Here is a 23,288-nt window from a genome sequence, read left to right on the forward strand (position 1 = left end):
AACTATTACTGTTACTTTATCTACATAAGATCAAATATTTTGGTATGAAAAGCTGCACTTTTTATTTAACCAAGTATCCTGTATCATAACTACATGTCTGACGATTGTAACAAAGATCAGAAAGTGAGATGTTCATTAAATTTTTCTCCAATCATTAAAAAAACTCAAAACAAATTGAATCAGTGGCTGCAAAGGGACTTACCTCTAAAAGGCAGAGTGTTGCTTACCAAGGCTGAAGGGATATCTCTGCTTACATACGCAGCTCTCTCTTTACACCTGGACAGTAAAATTTGTAAAAATATTGATAGAATGCTTTTTGACTTCATCTGGAAAAATCGTACACATTATATCAAAAAAAGTGTTGTGATGAATAATTATGAATCTGGTGGGCTCAACTTTCTGGACTTTAATACACTAAACAATACTTTTAAGATAAATTGGGCTAAGCATTTTCTAAAAAACCCTGTCTCAATTTGGAATTTTATTCCCCACTATATATTCTCTCGCTTTGGTGGTCTGAGCTTTATTTTGAACTGTAATTACAATGTGGACAAACTCCCTGTAAAACTGTCCACTTTCCATAAGCAGGTCCTTTTAGCATGGTCTCTCATTTATAAGCACAATTTCTCACCTCACAGGTATCTAATTTGGAATAACAGAGATATTTTATATAAAAACAAGTCACTCTTTTTTAAGAGTTGGGTACAGAATCAGATTCTGCTGGTGGGCCAGCTATTCAATGGAGAGGGGTGACTTTTCTCTTATAGAGAGTTTCTATCAACATATAATATTCCAGTTACGCCACGAGAATTTGCAATTGTATTTGATGCCATTCCATCAGGCTCAATAATGCTTTTTAGAAATACTGGGAGATCTCCACCCACTTCTGTCTCCCTCCCAGCTGTGGCTGAATCACCTGTTGGAAAAATCTGTTTTTCTAAACTTCCTCGAAATAATAAGAATATTCGTGCCTTGTTTCAGAAAGAAATTGTATCTATTCCAAATGTCATGTTTTACTGGAACCGATTTGTAGACAGCATTGACTGGAAAAAAGTTTGGATGATTCCTCATAGATACCTGATAGTGAACAAGGTGAAAGAAGTGTCGCTCAGAATAATTCACAGATATTACCCTGCTAATCATTACATGGTTAAATTTAAGAGACATCAATACAAACTGTTCTTTTTGTGAAGACCACCCAGAAACTGTTTTGCACCTCTTTTGGTATTGCTTACACACCAGAACATTTTGGCAAAACTTCAGCAGATTTGTCATTGACCATATTTATAAAGACTTTACCTTATTGTGGGAGAATGTGGTATTTTGCTTTTATAGAAGTCAAAGTAAAGAAAATATGTACTTCATTATAAATTTATTAATTTTGTTGGCAAAGTTCCACATTCATAAATGTAAATTCACCAGTAAAAAACCTAATTTTATATATTTTCTCCATGAAGTTGTACATTATAGGCTATTAATTTGATTTCTGGCTCCAACAACAGAAAGGCAGTTAAAACTGTCAACATATGGTCCTCTTTCTCCTTTTAATAACTTATAAGCCTCCCCTGGCAAAGCTTCATTTGTCCTTATTTGTATTCTATATGTTCGTTCACTATTATATTTATCTATCTTTGAAAGTCACATCTGAACTGTAAACCACTTTTTGCAATAAAGATGACTTAACAAAAAAAAGGGCTGCTATGACGTATACAGAAACGAGAACTCACCAAATCGCGCGATATTTACACCCGAGGTCAAAGTTGATATTGGCCATGTGTGTATTGCCGTACATACTACAGAAGTCATACAGCTTCATTTTGCACTTTGTTTATGAATATTTATAAATGTAGGCATTACATTTAGGTTATAAGTCTGACTTACGTTTGTAGGAAATAGTACATGTCGTCAGCGGAAGTTAGTTTTATTTGAATTTTCTGTTTCGCTCCGCATTAGCTTCCGTAGTTCATTCGCTATGGCAGTTTGCATCCTTAAACGTTAGCTGTATGATGACTAGCGTGACTTAGCGTGACATGCTTAAAATCCGACCACTACTGAGTGCCTTAGTGAACCGCAGACTGACGTTAGAGAGAAACGGTAAGCAAAACAACACAGACGATGTGACATTGAATGTATTCTGCTGTGTATGTTTGTTCCTGTTATCCCCTCAGTACTAACATATCTCTTTAGTTTGGTTAAATGTGTGTAAAATTAAACTAATGCACTACTGCCCATGTAACATAGAGGTGGCTGTATATGTGAACATAATTATCACTGAAGATTTGTTGTTTTCTTCTCAGGTGGCCTTCTTAAGTTATTTTGCATGATGAGTGAAGGACCCAGAGATGAGCAGACAGCCAAGCAGCTGAAAAGAGCCAACGAGGAAAATGAAGCAGAGAAGGTGCAGGCTACTAAAAAACTAAAAGCAGAGGGAGTAAACACTGAAGATGAAAAGAAATACCCCAAAAAGAAAGTGGTGCTCCTCCTGGCATACTCTGGGAAGGGTTACTATGGCATGCAGGTACAAACTGTAGCTGGTTTTCAACTCAGCTCCAAGCACTTTATCTTTTTTGTTAAAGTCTTTCTAAATGTAAATGTTTGCTATGTTTCAGAGAAACCCTGGAACCTCTCAGTTTAGGACCATTGAAGATGATCTGGTCACTGCACTTATTAAATCAGGCTGCATTCCTGAAAACCACGGTAACGACATGAAAAAGATGTCTTTCCAAAGATGTGCCAGAACAGACAAGGTATGGGTTTGTACATCGCTGAGCTCCTCTGCCCTCTTTCCAACACTAAGGCCGCATTCACACTGGCGCTATTCGATCTGCTTTGAACGAACCCTGGTCCACTTCCACGGATAGTTTGATTCGTTTGGAGTGGTGTGAACGCTCATTCGAACTGAAACAATTAGGTTTGAACACCAGAGTAAAAACAGAAACCCCAAGACGGCATAAATATGGTCCTGGCTAATCGATGAGTCGGGTTTTCTTCTTCCACATGCTTTTTTTTCTTCCTGGTCAGTGGTCGTTTCAGGCAATACCGCCCCCGAATGAGCAGCTGTTGTAACTATGTGACGTTGTCCAGGCAGTTTGGTCCGCTTAAAAAAGTGCAGTGTGAAACTGAACCGAACCAAATGAAGGTGTGAAATCTCTCAGATCCTCAGACCAGTTGCTCCTGGTAGTATCGCTATTGTGCATTCGCAGTAGTTGTTTACCCTTTTCAATTAAGTGCTCCCCCCTCTGTAGACACGTTTAAATCTAGGCTGAAGACCCACATGTTTTCTAAGGCTTTTGACAGCCCTTATGGTTTCTGTTTTATCAGATCTTACTATTCTGTTCTTTTTTTTTTTTCTCACTCATTTACTTGTGCATGTTTTTGGGTTTGCTATTTCCATGTTATCTTATTTTACTTATTTTATTTTACGGCAACTTTGGTCACTTTTTAAATGTGCTTCAAAAAATCTAATTTGAATTTTATACAGTGGGCACAATATCAATTAATTTAATCAAATATTCACTTAACTGTGATGTCTAACTGTTGTATGTCATAAGTTTTAAATGTAGTGTAATGGGCGGTGTTATCATATTTTTAAAGTGTGAGGGCTGTTCTGAAACTGCACCTACTAAGGGCAACAAATTTTTTTGTTTTGGATGCGTCGGTACAATGAACAACCAAGAAAGGACTGCAGAGGAGATACCTGCACACCAATACAACTGGGCTGGACAGCAACAAAAAAAGTTCACAGTCTGAAATCATTGCAAAAAAAGTCAATTTTTGAGATCTGCACAAAAAGAAGGGTGCTTAAAGTGCAAAAAATAATAAAAAGTGAATAAAAACCACAGCAAACATTTCAGTCCCAGACTATCATCAGTGCTTGCTGCTGTTGTTATTCACTTTTTATTATTTTTTTCCACTTCAAACACCCTTTTTTTTGTGCACAGATGCTCTAAATAAATTGACATTTCTTTGCACTGATCTCAGCCTGTGAACCTTTTTGTGGCTGCTCAGCCCAGTTGCATTGATGCGCAGGTATCTCCTCTGCCATCCTGTCCTGATCATATTTTAACAAGCCTTTATAAGTGTTTGCATGCATCATTATTTTCGGTGTGTCATTGTGACTAACTGTGCTTGTGTATGTGTATTTTTTAGGGTGTGTCTGCAGCTGGCCAAGTGGTGTCTCTAAAGGTGTGGTTGATTGAAGACATCATTGAAAAAATCAATGAGCATCTGCCGCCACAGATCAGAGTGCTCGGTGAGACATTGGTTTTCATAATCTAGATTTATTAATTGGAGCTGAGTGGAGTGGTTGTATCATTCAGCAATTTTTATTTTTGTTCCAACAGGCTTTAAACGGGTGACACAGGGTTTCAATTCCAAAACAAACTGTGATGCTCGTACATACATTTACATGCTTCCTACAGTGGCCTTTGCCCCTAAAGACTATGACACTGGGGATATATCAGCCTTCCGCCTTGAAACAGAGACACTCCAGAGGGCGAACCGCCTGTTCGCTCTCTACAAAGGCACCCATAACTTCCACAACTTCACCTCTCAGAAGGCTCCAAGCGACCCCAGCGCCCGCCGCTACATCACAGAGATGTCCTGTGGAGAGCCTTTCCTCAACAGCAATACTCAGTTTGCAGTGATCACTGTCCGAGGCCAGAGCTTTATGATGCACCAAATCCGCAAGATGATCGGCCTGGTGATCGCAGTGATAAAGGGCTACGCCAAGGAGGACGTGATCGAGCGGAGCTGGGGACAGGATAAGGTGGATGTCCCCAAAGCTCCAGGTCTGGGGCTGGTTCTGGAAAGGGTTCACTTTGACCGCTACAATAAACGGTTCGGAGGAGACGGGCTGCATGAGCGGCTGGAGTGGGACCGCGAGGAGGAGGCGATCAAGGCCTTCAAGGAGGCTCACATCTACCCCACAATTGTTGAGACGGAGTGTCAGGAGGGCTCCATGGTTAGCTGGATGTCCACACTTTCTATCCATGACTTTGAAGCTACAGCCACAACTACTGACTCACAAGACAACAAGGACCAGAAACAGGTACGTAGAAGTCATACCTGATATTTGACATCAGAAATCTGTTTGTTGCATTTTAATTTTTGCTTTCCATTTTCCCGCAGGAAAATGCAGATGTAGGAAACGACTCCGATTAGGTCACCCTGCCTGCTGAAAGAAAAGACGTCTTCTCACCAAAACATTTTTTTCACTTTTGTTGGGATTCAGCTTTCATTTTAGTATATCTTCCAAGGCTGACTTTTTTTAGTGTGATAAAATTCTGATGTTCTTATACAAATGTTATTAATTAAACAACAAGATAATAAAAACCTCTGTGTTCTTTATCAGACCCTGACTGTTTCCTTATGTTCATTTCACTCTGTAACAAATGCAGATGCGCACTGCCGACCTGTGTCTCAGCCCCTAGTACTGCTGGTTGTTAAGCTGTTTGACTCTTTGTCACGTTATGCAGTGCAATACTGGCATACCCATGTGTGCATCAAAAGACTTACTGGTTGCTGCAGTCATTCTGCCTGTTTGTATTGGCTATGAAAAGATTACATCACCAAAACTCCATTATAAGAGCAGGGACAAAATTCACTCTCCAGTCTTCATGCACAAATGTGTTTTAAAGTTAATCTGAAGCTAATTTGAGGGTTCCACACTTCAGTGTTAGCCAAATCAAGTGTCTATGTTTTGTAAAATCTTAATGATCAATCATTCATTAGGTAAATCAGCCTTTTTTTGTGCCTTTTTTGTTTAAGACGTTCACGAAGGAGCATAATGTTCATGATCTATGTTTTCAAAATGTGTAGCACATAAATGCTTTGTGTTGAAAGTTAGGCAAGATCACTGACAAAGCCCTTGATACCAAGCTTAGATTGTGCTGATAAGAAAATATTTTATTTTCAGTCCATGTGTATTAAACTAGGAAAGTCAACATCACAAAACAAGAGTAGTTTTTACATCAGAGCTGCAGTGGTAAAGATAGTTTTTACATGGGACATAATATATTTTATCATACTGTACAGTTACTAATTACTTTAATTCTATGTTTGATCAGAAAGAAATATGTTGACTAAAAGGCAATCAATATAAATGTTAGATAAAATGTCTTTGGTGGTAAAACCTAAGCCAGAACTTCACCCTCCGGTCACTAGGGGGCGACACAACAGTTGAGAATGTGAGACTAGTGTTACATTCCATGACCGCTAGATCTATAGTAAATTAGAATGTTCATCTTAACTATTATTGCAGTCCTTGCACTGCCACGGGCGTGAAAGATAAAAATCCAAACGTATAAGCCTGCTTATATTTTGTTAAATATACCCTGAATATGATTTAATTTATACGTTAACAAAATGTCTAGGATGTTCTATGATATTGGTATATTTTTCGTATTCCTCAAGTGTCACCTGAACGCAGCACTGCCTAGTAGTCATGGCGCCGGCCAAGAAACGCAACGTGAGTTCGGCAAAAACAACCGAACAAAGTGTAAAAACAGCCAAAATTGACCTTAACACCAAAGTCGAGAGTGTACTTGAGAGTAGAAAAAACGCCAACGACGTGTTTGACATCCTCGAGTTCCTCCAGGTAAATAAATACACACAACTAAGACACACTGAGCATCTCTACTCAGTACATGCTAGTTAGCTAGCTTTATTGACACCAAACAAGATGTGTACTTCTATGGGTTTACAAGTAGTACATTCAGTGTGTTTGTTTTCTTCGTGTCCATTTGCAGTCAGAAAAAGAGAAGGATGTTGTCAATGCTGTCAATGCCTGCAGCAAACTGTTCTGCACCTTGTTGGAGAAGAAAGAGCTGTTTTTGGGGAAACTGCCTGGAGAGGAGGAGGCACTGAGTGGTGAGTAAGCACCATCTTCATAATCATAATCCAATATCATTATATTAAATGGTAGGTATGGGGTGGATGCTAGCAAGTTTCACACCAACACTGCTGTATCTACTGCTCATGAGGCTGATGGGCTATTAAAGTAGCGCTTGTATGTATGTAAGAAATTTAATTTAATGAAAGTCAAATATTTTAGTATTGATTAAATAACATCTAAGTTATGAGACAGTTTCCACCCCTCTTTTTCTCTCCATTAAATTATAACAAACAATCAGTCATACTGGATAAATAGGCAAAGAAAGAAGGAAATTAGATTACTAATTCTATGAAAGGATCATTTATAGATTGAGATTTACCTCATGAGACCCTGTGTCCTCATATGAGGACATCACATTTTGGGTTTACTTGACCTTATTCTTCATTCTGCTTCACTTAGACCTGTTGTCCTCATTCGTGGACACTTTTTTGTATCTTCTAGTGGTAGTAAGAACTTGTTAAGTTATGATTGATATCGTTTGTAGTTTAATATGGCAACAAATTTGACCAATTTTAGCAACAATAACAAGCTGAGACAATGTTAATTAGGAAGTACTCATTTGAGGACATTAGGACTTAATCATCGTTGACAGTGTTTGGTTTTTTATACTTACTGGGACCCCCTGATCCCAAACCGGTAGGAGAAATTAAAAATGTATACAAAGCAAAAGTTTGGGTATCAGGAAAATATGTCTCTGAGTAAATTTTAGCCACTGACAGGAATTTCTTATGTGTCACAAATTTAAAAGACTCAAAATAGCATTCAGTATCAGTTAAAAAAAACTTAAAAGATGGAGTTGAATCAAGAACTTTAGTTGTTTGAAAATTAAATTTCACTTTTGAGCGTTTTTACTCCACCGAGTTTGTTCATCACACGAGAACATGGTTTCAAATTCTCACCAGGGTTGCAAATCATACCATCATTCTGTTTGTCTGTGTTTATCCTCTGTGGTTCAGGAGAGTACAGTGCTGAGGAGAAGTACAGCATGTTCATGCGACACCGTTACAACAGCTGTGTGGAGATGCTGCTGGAGCACCTCAGCCATGAACTCCACGGTGTCAAGGTGAGTTGGCTGTAAGCTTGAATAGAGAAGGTGCTCTTCATGTAATATTGTGTTTGAAAGGATACTGCAGTGTGAAGTCATGATTTTTATTATTTTATTATTTACTTGAGACTAATAAGGGTCACATCAAAGTGAGGCTACATGATGAAACATGTGCAAGAAGCTTTGTTCTAAGTCCACATATTTTTTCCCCTGTACTTTTTGAGCACAAATGGATGGCAGACATGATGAAGTAGACTGGTATTACTAACAATATTGTGGAGTCAACATCCTCTTTGATAATAACAATAAATCAACAATGGTCTGCAAGCTTTTATTGTTGAAAGCCATGAAAATAATCAAGTATTATGTGGTTTATTATTGGCTTGTGTACTGCCATGGCGTTCCAGCTCAGATCCCCAGATGCCAGTCAACATTTAGATGTTATTAGAAGTTGTATTTGAAAAAAAAAACCCACTGTAATTATGCTGGGCCCAGGGACCTGAGAAAAGAAATCAGTCTGTCTGTGTTTTTTAGTACACATATATAAATGACTATCTGATTACAGGAGAGTGCCCTGTGCTGCCTGATGAAGTTTGCTGCAGCAGAAGGACAGCACCCCCTCGAGGACTTGGACTGGACTGAACACTACAGCTTCCCACGAGAGCTCATCCAGGTAGTGATCTTAATAACTTCCCTATGTTCTTATCCAAGACAAGAATTAAGGCAGTATGTCTGCACACATCAACCTTTTTCTCATCAGTGGTTCGGGTGCCTTCTGATATTTCTGTTATTATTTCATGCTCAGGCAGTGGTGGACAGACTGCTCTCCAAAACTACAGACAACTCCCTGCTGATCTCCAGATTCCAGGAGTTCCTGGAGATGGAAGATGTGCGCTTTTATGTCATGAGCTCCATCCGTGAGAGTGTGGGCCAGGTCATGGACAAAAGCAAAGGGGTAGGAGAGCGTAGCTGTCCTGTAGCTTGTTTGTTGCTTTCACTGTTACAATTTGAATTTAGTGAATATTGCTTGGTTTGCTGACTGCTGTTGTTGTGTTCCTCTCAGGCACTGGTGCCCATATATCAGAACAACGTGTTCACCCTCATGTCCAACATCAGTGTACCGAGCAAGGAGTCAGAGCTCACTAACTTCATGGTCAAACAGGAAGGTGAGACCTGTTTTTTAATACTGCCACAATGCCATAGCGTGAGTTTCTAATTTGTTGAACTTTCCCTGTGTGGGGAGAAAAGGCTGTTTCTTGTTGTTGTGATTTTTAAAGTGATGTATGTATTTCCAGCCAAGCATGAGGACTGGAAAGCTGCTAAACTGAATGTAAGTAAAATCTTTTTAATCAGACTTTTTTTCTGGTTGCAACTGTAATGTTTCCTGAAACCATTTTACATGTTCTTCCTCATTACAGGAACACAAGCGTGTCTTTGAGAGGATGTGGCTCGGCTTTCTCAAGTACAAGGTATCATAAACATCTTGACTGCACAGTCATGCCTATTTTTTTTTAATGTTAATTAAGAAATAAACCACAAGAGGCTTGGTTTAAAGCGATTTTAATACAGTTAAGGGGCACTGTTAGCTGTTCTAAAATCAATATAAACATGGCCTCAGATGGCTTATTGCTTTTATAAAACATACTTACTGCATAAAGCTGGTAATGTTTCATGAAGTCGACAATTAAAAATGCAATAATTTACTGATAACAAATAATCATTCTTCTGTCAAGCATTGTAGTTCTTAAACATTTAGCACAACACAGTCGGCTAGGAGAGTGACAGTTGCTTTACGAATCAATAGCCCCATTGGCTCTAGCACAACTTATGTAACGTTTTCATCATGTTGCAGTTGCATTATAACCACATATGTATCTACCCTCCACAACTTTTATACTCCCTTTACCCGAGCTGTTGTAACTTGCCAGCAAAATCATTTTTGTTACAAGGTAGCCCGCTTACTTGCTGAAGCTACACTGTGACAAAAATTATATCTAGCTAGAAAAAAAAGTGAGCCTAATAGGCTGCTAATAAAAATATTCAAGTGTGTAATTTGTCTGCTTTGGACAAGATAAAAGGCTGGTGGATTGGGCGGCAGCAGTAACGACAGGTATTTCTCCCATGAAGCAGGGACAGGACAGGACAGGACACAGTGGGTACCCTGGCTGCTCAAACATAAATCCCAGCAGGCTCTGTTTGTTTATTTTACAGCCTCTTTGTGGGTTGTGTGCATTCAGTGAATGACAGTGTTGCATACTTCTGACCGTTCTCACCCTGGTAGATGATAAATGACACTGAATGATAGGTGCTTAATTGGTCAGTAATATTAGAATTCTAATGCAGTCACAGCTGTGTGTTTATCTGTGAGTATTTTACAATGGCTTCACACATGGCTCAGCCAGTTATACTCAATACTGTGAGCTATCAGTTTTTAAAAAAAACATTCTACTATCAAAATGTATTCTCTGGACACACCTGTGGCACTGTGCCACCGAGACAATGCTTTATCTCATTAATTTTTCATCTCTCTGTTGTAGTTGCCAAGCAACATGTATAAAAAGATCTTGGTGATCCTCCATGACTCCATTTTGCCCCACATGAGTAAACCCACTTTGATGATTGACTTCCTGACTGCTGCCTATGAAGTTGGTGAGTTGTGAGCTACTACTTTACTTAACTACTTTAAAATAGGTAAAATGGCACATTTACATCTGGTGTCTGGGATTTATTATTTCTATAGGATGATGCTAGTAATCAAGAGATGGTGTTTTTGTTTTGAACAGGTGGAGCTATCAGCCTGCTGGCTCTCAATGGCCTCTTTGTTCTCATACATCAACACAACCTGTGAGTATTGCATGAAAAATTAATTAATTTGGACACTTTTAATGGTCACATGAATTACAGTGATATGTTGAGGAAATTTGAACACAAAATGAGGCTCCATTAAAAATACTGTACTATATTGTGTGTGTGTTTTGCAGTGATTACCCAGACTTCTACAAAAAGTTGTACAATCTGCTCGAGCCTTCTGTTTTCCATGTGAAGTACAGAGCACGCTTTTTCCACCTTGCAAACATCTTCCTTAGCTCCAGGTAAGATCATTCATGCTGCCCTAAAATGTTTCTTTCACTCTCATTTTATCCAGTCATAGTTGTCTTCATCCAACCACATCTTGGATAGGCTTTAGGTCGGGAGTCAGGTCCAGCCACCATGATGCTTTCTGCTACCTTTTTTTCATTACTATTTCCTGTTAGCACCCCCAACTCGGGGCCGTTTGGTCTCAGGGGACCCAAAACCCATTTCTTGGGACATGTTTCTAGTGACATGATATAAATGCAAATATTAGGGCACTATGATGGCATAAATAGTCATACAAGTATGAAATTTGACAAGGAGTATCCTGACACAAAGGGGAAAGTTGCAAAATAAGATTCTGGGGCTTGCTGCCATTTTATTTCAAAATATCACACACAACATCCTCCCCAAAAACACTAGAAAAATTACTGTCCGTTTGACAAATTCTCATCAAAAATGCTTATTTTTCATCACTTTGTGTTTAATAGCACTGCGTCACGTGTATAAAGAAAACTTCCCAAGTTGATAAGGTTCAATTTGAGCCCCAGTTGACCCTTCTGTCTTGAAAATGACACTTGCTTCGGCCTAAAATGTCACTATACCTCATGGAATTTTCAGTCATTAGCCTTCCAGAGAGTCTACTTGCCAATAATGTGAACCAGGAAGTGTTGAGTTCCCCAGAATTTTATGTTAGAAATGATGAGCGCCACAAAACTAAATGGAGGTCGGAGGAAGTGATAGTGCAGGAGTAGCTGCTGGAGAGAACGTGGTTATCTGATTCATACTGGCTGTATCTGGGACACTTCAACTGTTAATAATTTGTTCATACCATTCTAGATAATGACCGTGAAACTCAAAAGGTGTATTTAAATGAATAACATACATGCTGTTCATGTGTTTGTGCTTTCCTCCAGTCACTTGCCAGTGTACCTTGTGGCTGCGTTTGCCAAACGCCTGGCCCGTCTGGCTCTCACAGCACCGCCTACAGCCCTCCTCATAGTGCTGCCCTTCATCTACAACCTGATCCGCCGTCACCCATCCTGCAGGGTCCTTGTTCACAAGCCCAGCGCAGAAGATGGTGAGTGTCAGTCACTGTCCTGTGTATGATAGGAATTTCATCAGTTTATAAGCACTGAAAATGTTTTTAGATTACCAGTCCAATTCATTAATTTTAAGGCAGCTTGTAAGAGTTAAGCTGATGAACAGTCTTCTACAATCCAAGGAAGCATTTCAGGATATATGTTGATGTTTGTTTCTCTTCATAATGACAGAGCTTTTGGAGGACCCGTATCTAATGGATGAAGAGGATCCTGCTCAGTGCCGTGCCTTAGAGAGCAGCTTGTGGGAGATTAAGGTGTGTACAGCATGTGATTGTTTTGGGTTTACAAATGAATCATCCATGACGCTGACTGCTACTGAGCTGCGACTTGTGTCGGCCAAGGTTTCAGTCACGTAGATTGGAAAACAAGATGAAGTCATGTACATGTAGAAGTGTAACTTAATAGAAGCATACTTAATCGGCAATGAAAGTTTACACTCTGTTCTTGTCCTTTTCTGCAGACACTGCAGAAACATTACCATCCAGATGTGTCCAAAGCTGCTGTGTCGATCAACACACCTCTGCCAGAACAAGAGGATGACATCAGCGAGGTGCTGGAGATAACGACATATGAGGTAATCTGCGTCCTTCATCTTCTTCTGTGGTGTTAACCCTTTAAATAGCAAATTTATCAGTATGTAGAAACTAAATGGAAGTTAACTCCTATACTCATAGTCTTAATATGTCTCATGTTCTTATCCGCAGCTGATGGAGAGAGACCTGAAGCAGACTCAGATTAAGAGCGTCCCACTGGAGTTTGAAACTGCCACGCAGTTACTAAAAGGAGGGGGAGATGTGTTAGCACAACATTTCTGTCTGGAATAAAACAAGTCAAAACAAGAAGCTGCATTCATGGTGTGGTGTACATTTCTGGGACCAGTTCATCTGTCGTGGTGAATGATTTTCAGCTGCTTGGCCTGAACAGGAAGCGTGGACCGACTTCACCGTGAAGGCAGCGACAGCAGCAACAAGAACAGAATTGTGTTTTTATTTTTTACTCAGTGACCACTGATGTTTTTGATTTCAAATTATTGTACATCAGTAAAAACCTTTTCCAAAGCTCGTTGTCAATAAATCTGTTTCTTTTTGGCACTGTTTGCGACTGCTAAATGAAATAAGATATGAATGTATGGTTTTAATTTATATTAAATTTAGAGGCTGAACAGAGTACTGTATGGCCAAAATGGTCTGTGATGGTGATGCTGCTCTACGGTGCCTGCTTTAGATCATCTTATGAAACTTAAACAGTTGGTTTCAAGCTCATTACTACAGCAGCCATCAGCTAAAAAGCTCTGCTAAACCTGCGCTACATAAGAACCACACTTACTCAGCAGCTGAAGACACCAGTGATAAAGGAGAATCAATATTGGATTTCTGTATGTCAGATGGCCAGGAACACTTCAGCTGAAAGCCAACCTGTGTTTGTTTGATGTATCTTTTGCTAACATGGCAGCCTAACATCTAATAAAGTGAAGAGTATGTCAGGGCTGTGCTGTGGAGCTTTTCTGTTGCCACAAAAAACAAAAGTAATGCCGCTTTAAAAGGTGCTGCACAGCCACACAGGTGTTTTCGCTTGGCCAGGTTGATTGCACTTGGGTTAAAGGACTAATGTGAAGCAAGCTATCAGGCAAAGTTCAAGTTCTTTATCAAATACACAACAATAGAGAATGTGAAGATACTGTACATCACGCTGTATGAGACAGGGTGCCATCTTGTGAGGTGCGTGCACTGTTACCTCTGTTTCCCAAGTGTACTCACTAACAAAATAGTTTATAATTGGCAGGTATGTGAAAGTAAGTAGTGCAACAGGGTCTGTAATTCTGCCTTTGGTTGCTAAGTCACATGGATCTATGTTTATTGTATCCCTTGAACACGTTAGTAGGCACATGTAAGAGCATGTATTAAAAAATGAACAGCGATGCCAACTTTGTGTACTCTGTAACAGAAACAGTTGCTGGCAGTAGAAATTTTAAATGTCTAGCATGTAGGGTTTAGTGGCATCTTGCGGTGAAATTGCAGAAATGAAACTTCTCCCATGTACCATGTGTGTAGGAGAAGCACGGTGGCCGACAAGAAAATGCAAATAGTCCTATCTTGATCCAATGTTTGGTTTGTCCGTTCTGGGCTACCATAGAAACAATATGGTGGACTCCATGGAAAAGGTATAACGTTAGCATTTCTCCACTCCTGTGTTGTGTCTCAAATCACATACTGTCGTTAGTACAGTACTTCCATGTAATACTATGTGCACTATGTACTTATTGGCGTAGTGCGCGAATTTCGACAGGGTAGTGTTGTCTCAAACCAAACAGGGCCGTTGTGCACTTACCGGAAATGCAAATTAGCTAGTTGGCAAACTAGCATTAGCATTCGCGTTATCATTTGGTACCAAATCATTACAGGCTGCTAAATTAACCCAATAAACATACTGCTGGCTTATACCCGACAACAGTATAGTGGTGCTTAGTGCAAAAAACTAATGTATTAAACTGTATTTGTACAATGTAGCGACATTCACGGTCGCACAGTCCTCGGCTGCTATTTCCAGTTTGAAAAGTGATCCCTCCCCTTCCACTACCTAGCCAAGATGGTGACCATTGAGAGCGAGAAGTGTCCATAGTTCCACACTCAACTTCTTGACCGTTTTGAGTGCACCATCCGGGAACTCAAAGTGCACTGCAATTTTTTTTTAGGTTAGATGCCTGGAATAATGTCTGTGGTAAACACAAACTTAAGAGACTTTAACATTTTGTTCTATGACATAAAATACATCAGTAAATACCTCAGTTGTGAATTTTGAAGCTTTTATGTGTCTTAAAAAAGGCGGTTGCTAACCAGTTACTAAATAAGACTATGAAACATCATCACACCTGAAAACAGCTTTACAGCCTTGTTGTGAGGATGACGTTAAGTCTTAATATGACGTAAAATTACTTAATATAACGTAATATGAGTATGACCACAGTGTAGTTTGTTTAAAGCCTGACATTAGCTTTTTACCTAGCTAACGATTTCATTTTATTTAGACTTAAAACATGAAAGTGGTGTTCAAAATTGTGAAGATGATCTTGCTAAACAAAACCTGTAAGTATCATTAAGTTTTGTTTACCACAGAGCTTGTTTTCTGCAGTAATTCAAAATTCAATGGGAAAATCCCATTGGCCTTTGGACGAGGGATCAGGGCGATGCTAACCTCCGTTAGCACTCTAATATTAAATCTATGAAGAGGGGCCGCTAACCCGCTTCTCGATGTAGATGGCTTATTCTAAGGTCAGAGAAACACAGTGAATCTCAGTTTTAGTTGACTTAAAATCAATGAAAAAAATACTAATTATATTGTATTCAATGGCTGCCAATATGTCTCTCTAAATCCTACACCTGGACCTTTATGTCTCAAGCTCCCTTCAACAATCCTATGCTAATTATGCTAAGCAAATATGTTTTTAAAAAGAAATGAACAACTAGGCAAGTTACAACAAAATGAGAATCTAAATGTAAAATAGTGCAAGTTAAAATAAGGAGTAAAATACAACATGAAAATAGGCTTTAGGAATAAAAGCGTCACTCTACAGGAAGTAGCGCAGGCTAAACTTCATGCTAACATTATGAAACATCTTCACAGCTGCCACCATGAGGCCAGCTCTCCTCATACCATGCATACAGGTGAGAGGTTAGCCTTAAATGCTCTTTTCCGTCTCCTCTTCATACCTCATCCCTTCGTTAAGTGTGCCATATGGTCCCACAGCAGGCAGCCCTGGGTACAAGACCGCCGTGAGAGAAAAATGTGAATCATAACTGACTTCTGGTTTGAAAAGAGCAAGTCATATCAGGGAGAGGCAGTTTAAGACGTGTACGTGCAGACAGGAGCATTTGAAGCCATGCGTATGTAGTGCAGTGACACACAGCATCTATGTTGGTTTGTCCTTTAAATTTTGGAGTGTTTTTTATTTTCTTTTAAGGCTTATTGAGGATTACAAGGCAGACACATGGCACCAGACTCTGCCAAAACTGGGAAGGTGAGGAGCCAGCAGCAGAGAAGATCACTGTGAGGAGGATGAGAGATGCAAACGAGCATCACTTTGATGGGTAAAGATCTTTCAAAGTTATTCATGACAGTATACATGATTTTACCCAGAAATATATCACTGTATGCATGCTGGGCATTTAAGGTTTGCAGCCTTAAGGTGACACATCATATCTGCACATAGACTTCTTAAAAGTCCTTTTTAAGGAAATTTTTAAGGAAGTTTTTCTGCAACTGCTGAAACTTCGCCACTGCAGAGAAGCTTTAGACATGTCACTATTTAGGCCTTTAAAAAATATTTAGTAGTAGGAGGCTTTTCTTTTGTTTAAAATAATGCATCCACCCCAAAACTGGAGTCCGTTTGCTCCTTTGACATCTAAAATGATCTGTTTTTTAAATTGGGTATGTGCTCAATAAGTGCAACAATTAAAAAAATGGCCAATATAAAGCTGTCTTCTCCAGAGAAAGATAAAATACTTTAAATATTATGAAATCAATCATAGTAATGGCCTGATATATTGATTAATTGGTAGAGAGCAAATCAAAAAAACCCTGTTCAGGCCTGGATAATGACGTACACACAGCACCCTCCTCTTGATAAATCTCAGAGAGAGATGCTTACCACGGCAGGTCCATATCCATAGATGGCTTGGCAGGATGGGACATTTGTGCATAAATCTACAGGACCCCTGAGCTTCGTGTGTTGTTGTTTTTGTTTTGTCTGTCTTCCTCCACTCCCCCGGCGAGGAAATAGAAGCTGTCCAAGGTGAGTCAGCAAGGAGAAGCTGTTTGAGCAGTTGGCTGAGGCTTGGAGAGAGACGGGAGGAGAGGGAGCTGATTAATCTTGTAGTTTCTTTTTGCTTTCGATCACCTCTGAGAAAAAACAAACACAAATCACTTGTATTTTTTTGTCTTTGTCTATTAGTTATTGACACTTTGTTGTTGATAGCATCCAAAATAACACTTTGAGTATCACATCATTTTTCTAATGTGATCTTGTTCTGTAGTTTTTCTTTATTACAAAAGAAATTCAGTATTTTAAAAGATGGAACACAGATGACTGAAATCAGCTGGTTGAGTATTATGATTCAACAGTGGAGTCAGATAAGTCAAATCTCCTGAGGTACAAGCGGCATTAACCTTCTTAACCTCGCATGTGTCTCTGTATAGTAGTTAGTATGAATACGGTATTCCTGTGTGTGTGTGTGTGTGTGTGTGTGTGTGTGTAAAGGTACCAAACAGGACAGCATAGATGGGGATTTAGCACTGACTGATAAAATCTGATGTGTTTTCCGCGCTCCCCCGTTATTGTGTTGCTGTGATACAGTAATCCTCTCTTATGTAACTAAGTGGAGCTCTCCCTCTCTCTCTCTCTGCTGAACACACACACACACACACACACACACACGGACACACACACGTACATATCAATCATATCACTTAGCATTTACAAATACAAGTAGATGCACTGATGAAGGGGATTGATTGTACACTAACAGTGGCAAACTAGTTATGTGATTTTAATGAAAGAAGATGAAGGAAGTTTAAAGTAAGTGCCAAGAAACTCTTTGCTAGATTCAGTATGCCATGTATTTTCTATGTGTTTATGTTGTTCTTATGCAGTTGCACAGTTGTTTTTGCTGTATTAAAATTCATTTGTTTCAGGTCAGCTTAGCGTGGGAGAAATTTGTAGTGATAATGTAAAATAAAACATCCAAGTCTTACTGAAAAAATGTTCTCAACACAACTTTGCCTTTGTGACCACTGAAATTACGGTGATTTGCAAATTAAAGGTGCAGTTTGTAGGATTTTGGGTGATATATTGGCAGAAATTGAATATAATTTAATAAGAGCACTTTCTTTATTGTATAATATACTAAAAACTACGAATTGTTGTGTTTTCATTACCTTAGAATGAGCTGTTTCTGTCTACATAAGGAGCAGGTCCTCGTTCACATGGTGCTTCTCACAGTCAAGTATGCTTCCCGTCCAAGTTGGGTCCTACTGAGGCAAGACTCCTTCCTAGCATCAGTGAAAACACACTGGAGCAGGCTAGCCATGTGTGCATCACTGAAGAGGCCCTGCCTTCAACTCAAACTCAACTCAGTGCAAATTGTGCACAAAAAATTGTGGGTAATTCATGCACACATGCATCCTTGACCTTGACAATTCTTTGAAGGAAGGGTTGACACGCGGTGCACACTGGTGCGTTCCAAAAGTTGAACTCTGTTTATCTCGGGGCGCACCATGAAAAATAGGTGCCTGGGAATGCGTGTGCGCCGCAACATCATCACTGTGGCGTTGCTCTGTGTTGGAGTGTGCCTGCCGCACTTTTACATTGAAAACAATGAATTTGAGGGCACAAAAAACGCGGCATATGTATGGCCCCCAAGGATCCTTCCATGACTTTGAGAAGCACCAACAGAGTCTATTATGTTGCGCCACCGTGTTTCTACGGTAGCCTACAAAAAGACAAACCAAACAATGGCTTGAGATAGGGCCATTCGCATTTTGACACAGGCCAATGTTGTTAGCAGCACCTCCGCAACGAGCCAAACCGTGTCAGGAAAACACTGATTTACAACATGAAACTGCTTTATTCAGTGTTTTTGCCAGTTTTAATCACACTATCCATTTGTTTTGGAGAGGAAGAGGCCTCACCATGAGATGCCACTAAATCCTACACACTCCTCCTTTAAGGCTTTTCTTGCTTGATGGATTATCATATATTGGTTTTGGTGCCAGCCCTCCAAAATTAAAGTGCACAAGATAGTCACGATAGAAGAGAAAATTAGGTTAAAAAATTTTTAGATACAAAGTAGTAGTAGTAAATGTTCAGTAGTTTTGCAGAGGTGACATTTATTGGAGTTTAAGTATAAATCTCCACTAGAGGCACTCAAAAAAGGCATTTGGTTACCTGTCAAAATGCAGATGTACTCGATATGAATTCTAAGTGTGGTGTGTGCATGTTTTCCTGTGGGTACATCTGCTTACAGTACTTTTATTGTGTACACATTCAGTGTTATGTTTTTATTTTGCTTGTGTGTCTGTTTCAGTAAGTGTGAGGAGAGTGTGAGGTTTGCAGTGTGGCTTCAGCATGTGTAATCTCTGCTTGTGTGGGTTTTGCAGGTGATAATGCGGGATCACACGTCCGGTGCTAACGTGGAGGAGCTGCTGAGGCAGTCGCAGATGGAGTTACAGTGGATCCAGAGACAGCTGGCCATGATCGCTGCCAGAAACATACACCATCACCACCTGCACACCAAGGCCAAGGTACTGTGGTACAGCATACTGTAGGCCTGTGTTACTACTGCTGTCATTTCTATAAACAGAGATCTGCATATGTATTGACAAACCCAGAGCTGATGGGTCTGACAATACATGTGCATACATAGCATAGCAATATACTATTGCTACCACATAAAACTGCTGTGATAAAACTTCATGAGAAGAAACTTGCCCTCGAATACTAATCTTGTCTGCAAGCCATGATAAAAGTATCCTGTTACTAACATAGAGCAGACCTCAGCTCTCATTAGAGGTGGGAATCTGGGGAAAAAACACCATATTTATGGACTGTCCTTAGAAAAAAAGGAACATCTGCTCAACCTAATCAACCGATCTTCATTACACGTCATTATGACTTAACGTTAGATAATGATTTTTATGTTGATGGAGTTGCTGTTGCAGTTTGTCAGCCACCTTCTCCAATACACTTTTTACAACACCAAAATAGGCCTATGCAATGGCAGTAATTTGTAAGGACTACTGAAGGGGTCTATCGAGCACAGGCCAAGGGGCCAAAAGTGTAAGAGGGTCCCCCTGGCCTTCGCCTGCATAATATCACTCAAATTAACACATAATGACCAGGAAGAGATTCAAATGAGCGCAAAGAGATGCAAAGGAAGTGTAAAAAGGCACAAAATAGCTACAAAAGGGGTAAAACTACCACAAAGAGACACAAAATGATATGAAGAGACACAGAACAAGCAAAAAAAGACACAAAATTACCTCAAAGAGACACATAACATCTACAAAACACAAAACCCCCAAAAGATGCATTATGATTATAATGAGATGCAAAACAACAAAACAAAAAGAGGCTAATCAACCATAAAGTACCTTTTTATTTGACAGCTTAAACTTTGACCAAATATTTAGCCCTGCATATGTAGTAAAATGTTCAAATTCCCACTTAACAGCCACTTAATTGCAATAATTACCAGTTAAAATTTAACACCGGAGCTCCCCAGGGCTTCGTTTTGAGCCCCCTGCTGTACTCCCTGTACACATTAGTCATCAGGTTTGCTGACAGCTGTAGTGGGCCTGATCACAGATAACAACAAAAAGGCCTACCAGAAGTGAGCAGAGGACGTGACCTCCTGGTGTCAGGACAACACCTTACTAAGATTGTCCCCACCTAACCCTGATCTGAAAATAGATCAAGCAGAGTACACATGCAGAAAAATAATTTTTCCAAACCATGCTATGACAAATCCAACAAAATCATGATGTGATCTCAACATCTATTTTTGTTCTCCAGCACAATCGCTATTGTTATTGTCAAATTTTATTTAATCTCATTCCAGCTCCTCCGTGTCTTAACATTTATGAAGTCGAGAGTTTTGTGTTTTTGACCACAAATCTGTTGTTTTCAATCATCTTTCACCTCATCTGACCCTGACAAACACACACCTGTCTGCTGTGTTGTTTTTAAATCTTTCTATACTACAAAGTTCTGGGAGCTTTGATGGCAACTGGCGTTTTCTGAGTCAGATTCACTGCCCAGCATGATAGATTGTGATGGGCGTACTATTATCGACTGTTTATGGGGATAAAAACACAAAAACAGAAGCACTGCTATGGCACAAGGAGAACACTCAGTCTTTGAAGTAAAATATGTTTTTTATGTTGGTTAATTCTTTATTTTGTAATATACACGCATTCAACAACACATCCCCATTTTGTTTTTCTGTTGCAAAATCTAGTTTGTTAGCTTCCTGGAAAACAAGTGACATGACATGAGTCATCATGTGTCACCAGGTGTTAATAAACCAATAACACCTTCCCATGTGTTTTTTTGCCATGACTTTTATCCCATATGGCCAGGAGAGGACAGCATACTTCTGAAAACACATTTCAGTGTTAAAATCCACCAAGTTGAAAAAAGAAGTCATGACACGCTCCAAAGGTAGCAGCTTGTTTAAGTAATGAAATGACACATTGCCTTCAGCTATTTGCATATTTAAAGGGGTCACTGCATATTTCTGCCTAATCCAGTTTCCATCTGTTCCTGAACCCTGGTCTCACAGGGCTCCATGTCATGCCCGAAAACCTATTCGCTATGAGAGAATGCATCTACAGTAAGGACGGGAACAGACAGTGAGCAAGTGTTGCTAGGCAACAGAGTGGAACAGAGCGTACATTCTGCTTTCTCTTCTCACTCACACACACTTAGTGTCTCTTTCTGTCTGTCCTCTCCTCTGTCCTGTGCCTCCGTCCCAGTGTTAAACGTCTATCGACAGAATACATTGAGTGACTCCTGCTGACGCAGCCTTACTGAAACCGCTGCACTGATTCAATTTGAGTCCTCTGATCAGGGATTAGGAGGAGGTGAAGAGATGCAAAGGGGTGGCTTTATCTGAGCTCTGTCCATGAACATGACAGTGAAGATCTGATTAGATGCTAAAGGAAAGTTTTTATAGTAATACTAAGCAAATACTGAGGAGGAGACAGGGATGCTGGACCATGATCTGCTCTGCTCATCTATGATGTAATGGTTTACACATCACTATGCAACAGATTTGCACAGTCCATTTAAATGAAAGCTACCCCGCATGTCTTTTTTTTGCATGTGTGACGTTTGTTTTCGGTCAGTCGAACGGGGCGTGCACATGTCTGTGTGTGAGCGAGACAGAGAGCAAAAAAGAGGGGAGGGGGTATTTTTAAATCGCGGCTGGAGGATGGAGCAGGAAGCGCGAGAGGAAGCGTTAACACATTCAGGGGTGGGACTCAGGGAGTGTCTGTGTGTCTGACAGTACCAAGCTACCGTAGCTTTTATTTGTGTAAGGTTTCCTGCCTGTTACAGTGGCACACAGACCAGGCAGACCAGACACACAGGCACTCATGTACCGGCATACACGTGCATACGCACGGACGCGTCACCTCCGCCTTCACTGCCAGCTTGTGATGTGACGGAAAGGGAAGAGAGTCATTCTGGGACAAAGGGGGTACTGCCTTTAAGGTAGGGACATTGTCACTATCTGTATCAGCAAAAACATACATGTCTGTACACATTACTGTCCCGGTCCCCCTTTTTTTAGACTGTGTGATACTTGATTTGATGCTGCTGTGATTCTCGGAGATTTAATACATTCTGGGAAACACAAGATAAGATATATTTCCTTCATGAGGAGCAGCGACTAAGTGTTTGCAGATGATAGTGAATTATTTCTCTCCTGAGTAGTTGACTCTAGATTTACAACATTTCGTCTACATCCCACTCCAAGTGAAACACATTCATGACAAGGCTTATGCCGAGCAGGAGTAGCCTGATAGGCTTGAAAAGACTGATTTTCTCTTTCCGAAAATATGTTTAATGGCAGGGCAACAGCTGTACATCCACGGCTGACTGCATCAGGCAGCTCTAATGCAAGTATTCTGCTCACACACCAGATGGCGATGTGGCAATCTATTTAAATCACTCCTAGTCAAAATAAGATTACCTTGGGGTATCCTGGTGGGTCGGTTGGCAGAGCACATGCCACTTAACCACAATGCCCTTGGTTCGAAGCCAGCCACCACATGCTGCTCTCCTAATCCATTCTGCTGTGTCCCTCCACCATAAGTCATCCAACAAAGCAGAAATGCAACAAAAATCTTAAGAAATGACTGTTTTATTAAGTGAACCATTGGATGAATACACACGTAGCATCTCTAGGTGTCATGTTGAATTAAAATCTGTAGCTGTTACTTCCTGAAAAAGTGGAGGAAAGCCTAACAGTGCACGGTGTAAAGTACTAAAAAGCCCCTATTACATAATTATATGCTGTAACATCTTAATAGCTACCCACATCATCTGCTTTGCTTAATAAACAGTTACCTCAGCCTCCAGTTTTTCATCAGTTTTAAATGGATAATCCATTAACAG

The 23,288-nt window shown here is 39.9% G+C and overlaps 3 protein-coding genes across 10 annotated transcripts in view; all 3 read left to right on the top strand.

Moving 5' to 3' along the window:
• Positions 1-1,752: 1,752 nt before the first annotated feature.
• On the top strand, positions 1,753-5,349 carry pus1 (pseudouridine synthase 1). The gene is made up of 6 exons (XM_033646370.2): positions 1,753-2,094; positions 2,298-2,518; positions 2,610-2,747; positions 4,150-4,252; positions 4,344-5,050; positions 5,131-5,349. The coding sequence occupies exons 1-6, from the start codon at positions 2,031-2,033 to the stop codon at positions 5,161-5,163; spliced, it is 1,266 nt and encodes a 421-aa protein (XP_033502261.1). The 5' UTR covers positions 1,753-2,030; the 3' UTR covers positions 5,164-5,349.
• Positions 5,350-6,416: 1,067 nt separating this feature from the next.
• On the top strand, positions 6,417-13,206 carry noc4l (nucleolar complex associated 4 homolog). Its single transcript, XM_033646353.2, has 15 exons — positions 6,417-6,598; positions 6,750-6,870; positions 7,852-7,958; positions 8,506-8,613; positions 8,746-8,895; positions 9,004-9,106; positions 9,236-9,270; positions 9,359-9,409; positions 10,478-10,589; positions 10,724-10,784; positions 10,922-11,032; positions 11,930-12,093; positions 12,287-12,369; positions 12,576-12,689; positions 12,820-13,206. The coding sequence occupies exons 1-15, from the start codon at positions 6,446-6,448 to the stop codon at positions 12,937-12,939; spliced, it is 1,593 nt and encodes a 530-aa protein (XP_033502244.2). The 5' UTR covers positions 6,417-6,445; the 3' UTR covers positions 12,940-13,206.
• A 2,719-nt stretch (positions 13,207-15,925) lies between these two features.
• The window catches only part of rimbp2a (RIMS binding protein 2a), a 95,355-nt gene continuing 87,992 nt past the window's right edge, over positions 15,926-23,288 (top strand). For 7 of the 8 annotated variants that reach the window (XM_033647261.2, XM_078161831.1, XM_078161833.1 and 4 more), the window contains exons 1-2: positions 15,926-16,200; positions 19,268-19,411. In XM_033647261.2, the coding sequence (XP_033503152.2) occupies positions 19,274-19,411 (138 nt within the window). In that variant the 5' untranslated portion in view covers positions 15,926-16,200; positions 19,268-19,273. Of the gene's footprint in view, positions 16,201-19,267; positions 19,412-22,013; positions 22,383-23,288 lie in introns of those variants that run through there. The other variant, XM_078161838.1, reaches the window with a different exon arrangement.

Source organism: Epinephelus lanceolatus, chromosome 19 (genome assembly GCF_041903045.1).
Source record: "Epinephelus lanceolatus isolate andai-2023 chromosome 19, ASM4190304v1, whole genome shotgun sequence".
Taxonomy (NCBI): Eukaryota; Metazoa; Chordata; class Actinopteri; order Perciformes; family Serranidae; genus Epinephelus; species Epinephelus lanceolatus.

Excerpts from the sequence above, each read along its gene's own strand:
- pus1 (XM_033646370.2), top strand. The coding sequence starts at position 2,031 with ATGCTTAAAATCCGACCACTACTGAGTGCCTTAGTGAACCGCAGACTG. Across the intron at positions 4,253-4,343 it reads GCCACAGATCAGAGTGCTCG|GCTTTAAACGGGTGACACAG; the intron begins GTGAGACATTGG and ends TTGTTCCAACAG. Across the intron at positions 5,051-5,130 it reads ACAACAAGGACCAGAAACAG|GAAAATGCAGATGTAGGAAA; the intron begins GTACGTAGAAGT and ends ATTTTCCCGCAG.
- noc4l (XM_033646353.2), top strand. The coding sequence starts at position 6,446 with ATGGCGCCGGCCAAGAAACGCAACGTGAGTTCGGCAAAAACAACCGAA. Across the intron at positions 11,033-11,929 it reads AACATCTTCCTTAGCTCCAG|TCACTTGCCAGTGTACCTTG; the intron begins GTAAGATCATTC and ends GCTTTCCTCCAG. Across the intron at positions 12,690-12,819 it reads TGGAGATAACGACATATGAG|CTGATGGAGAGAGACCTGAA; the intron begins GTAATCTGCGTC and ends TCTTATCCGCAG.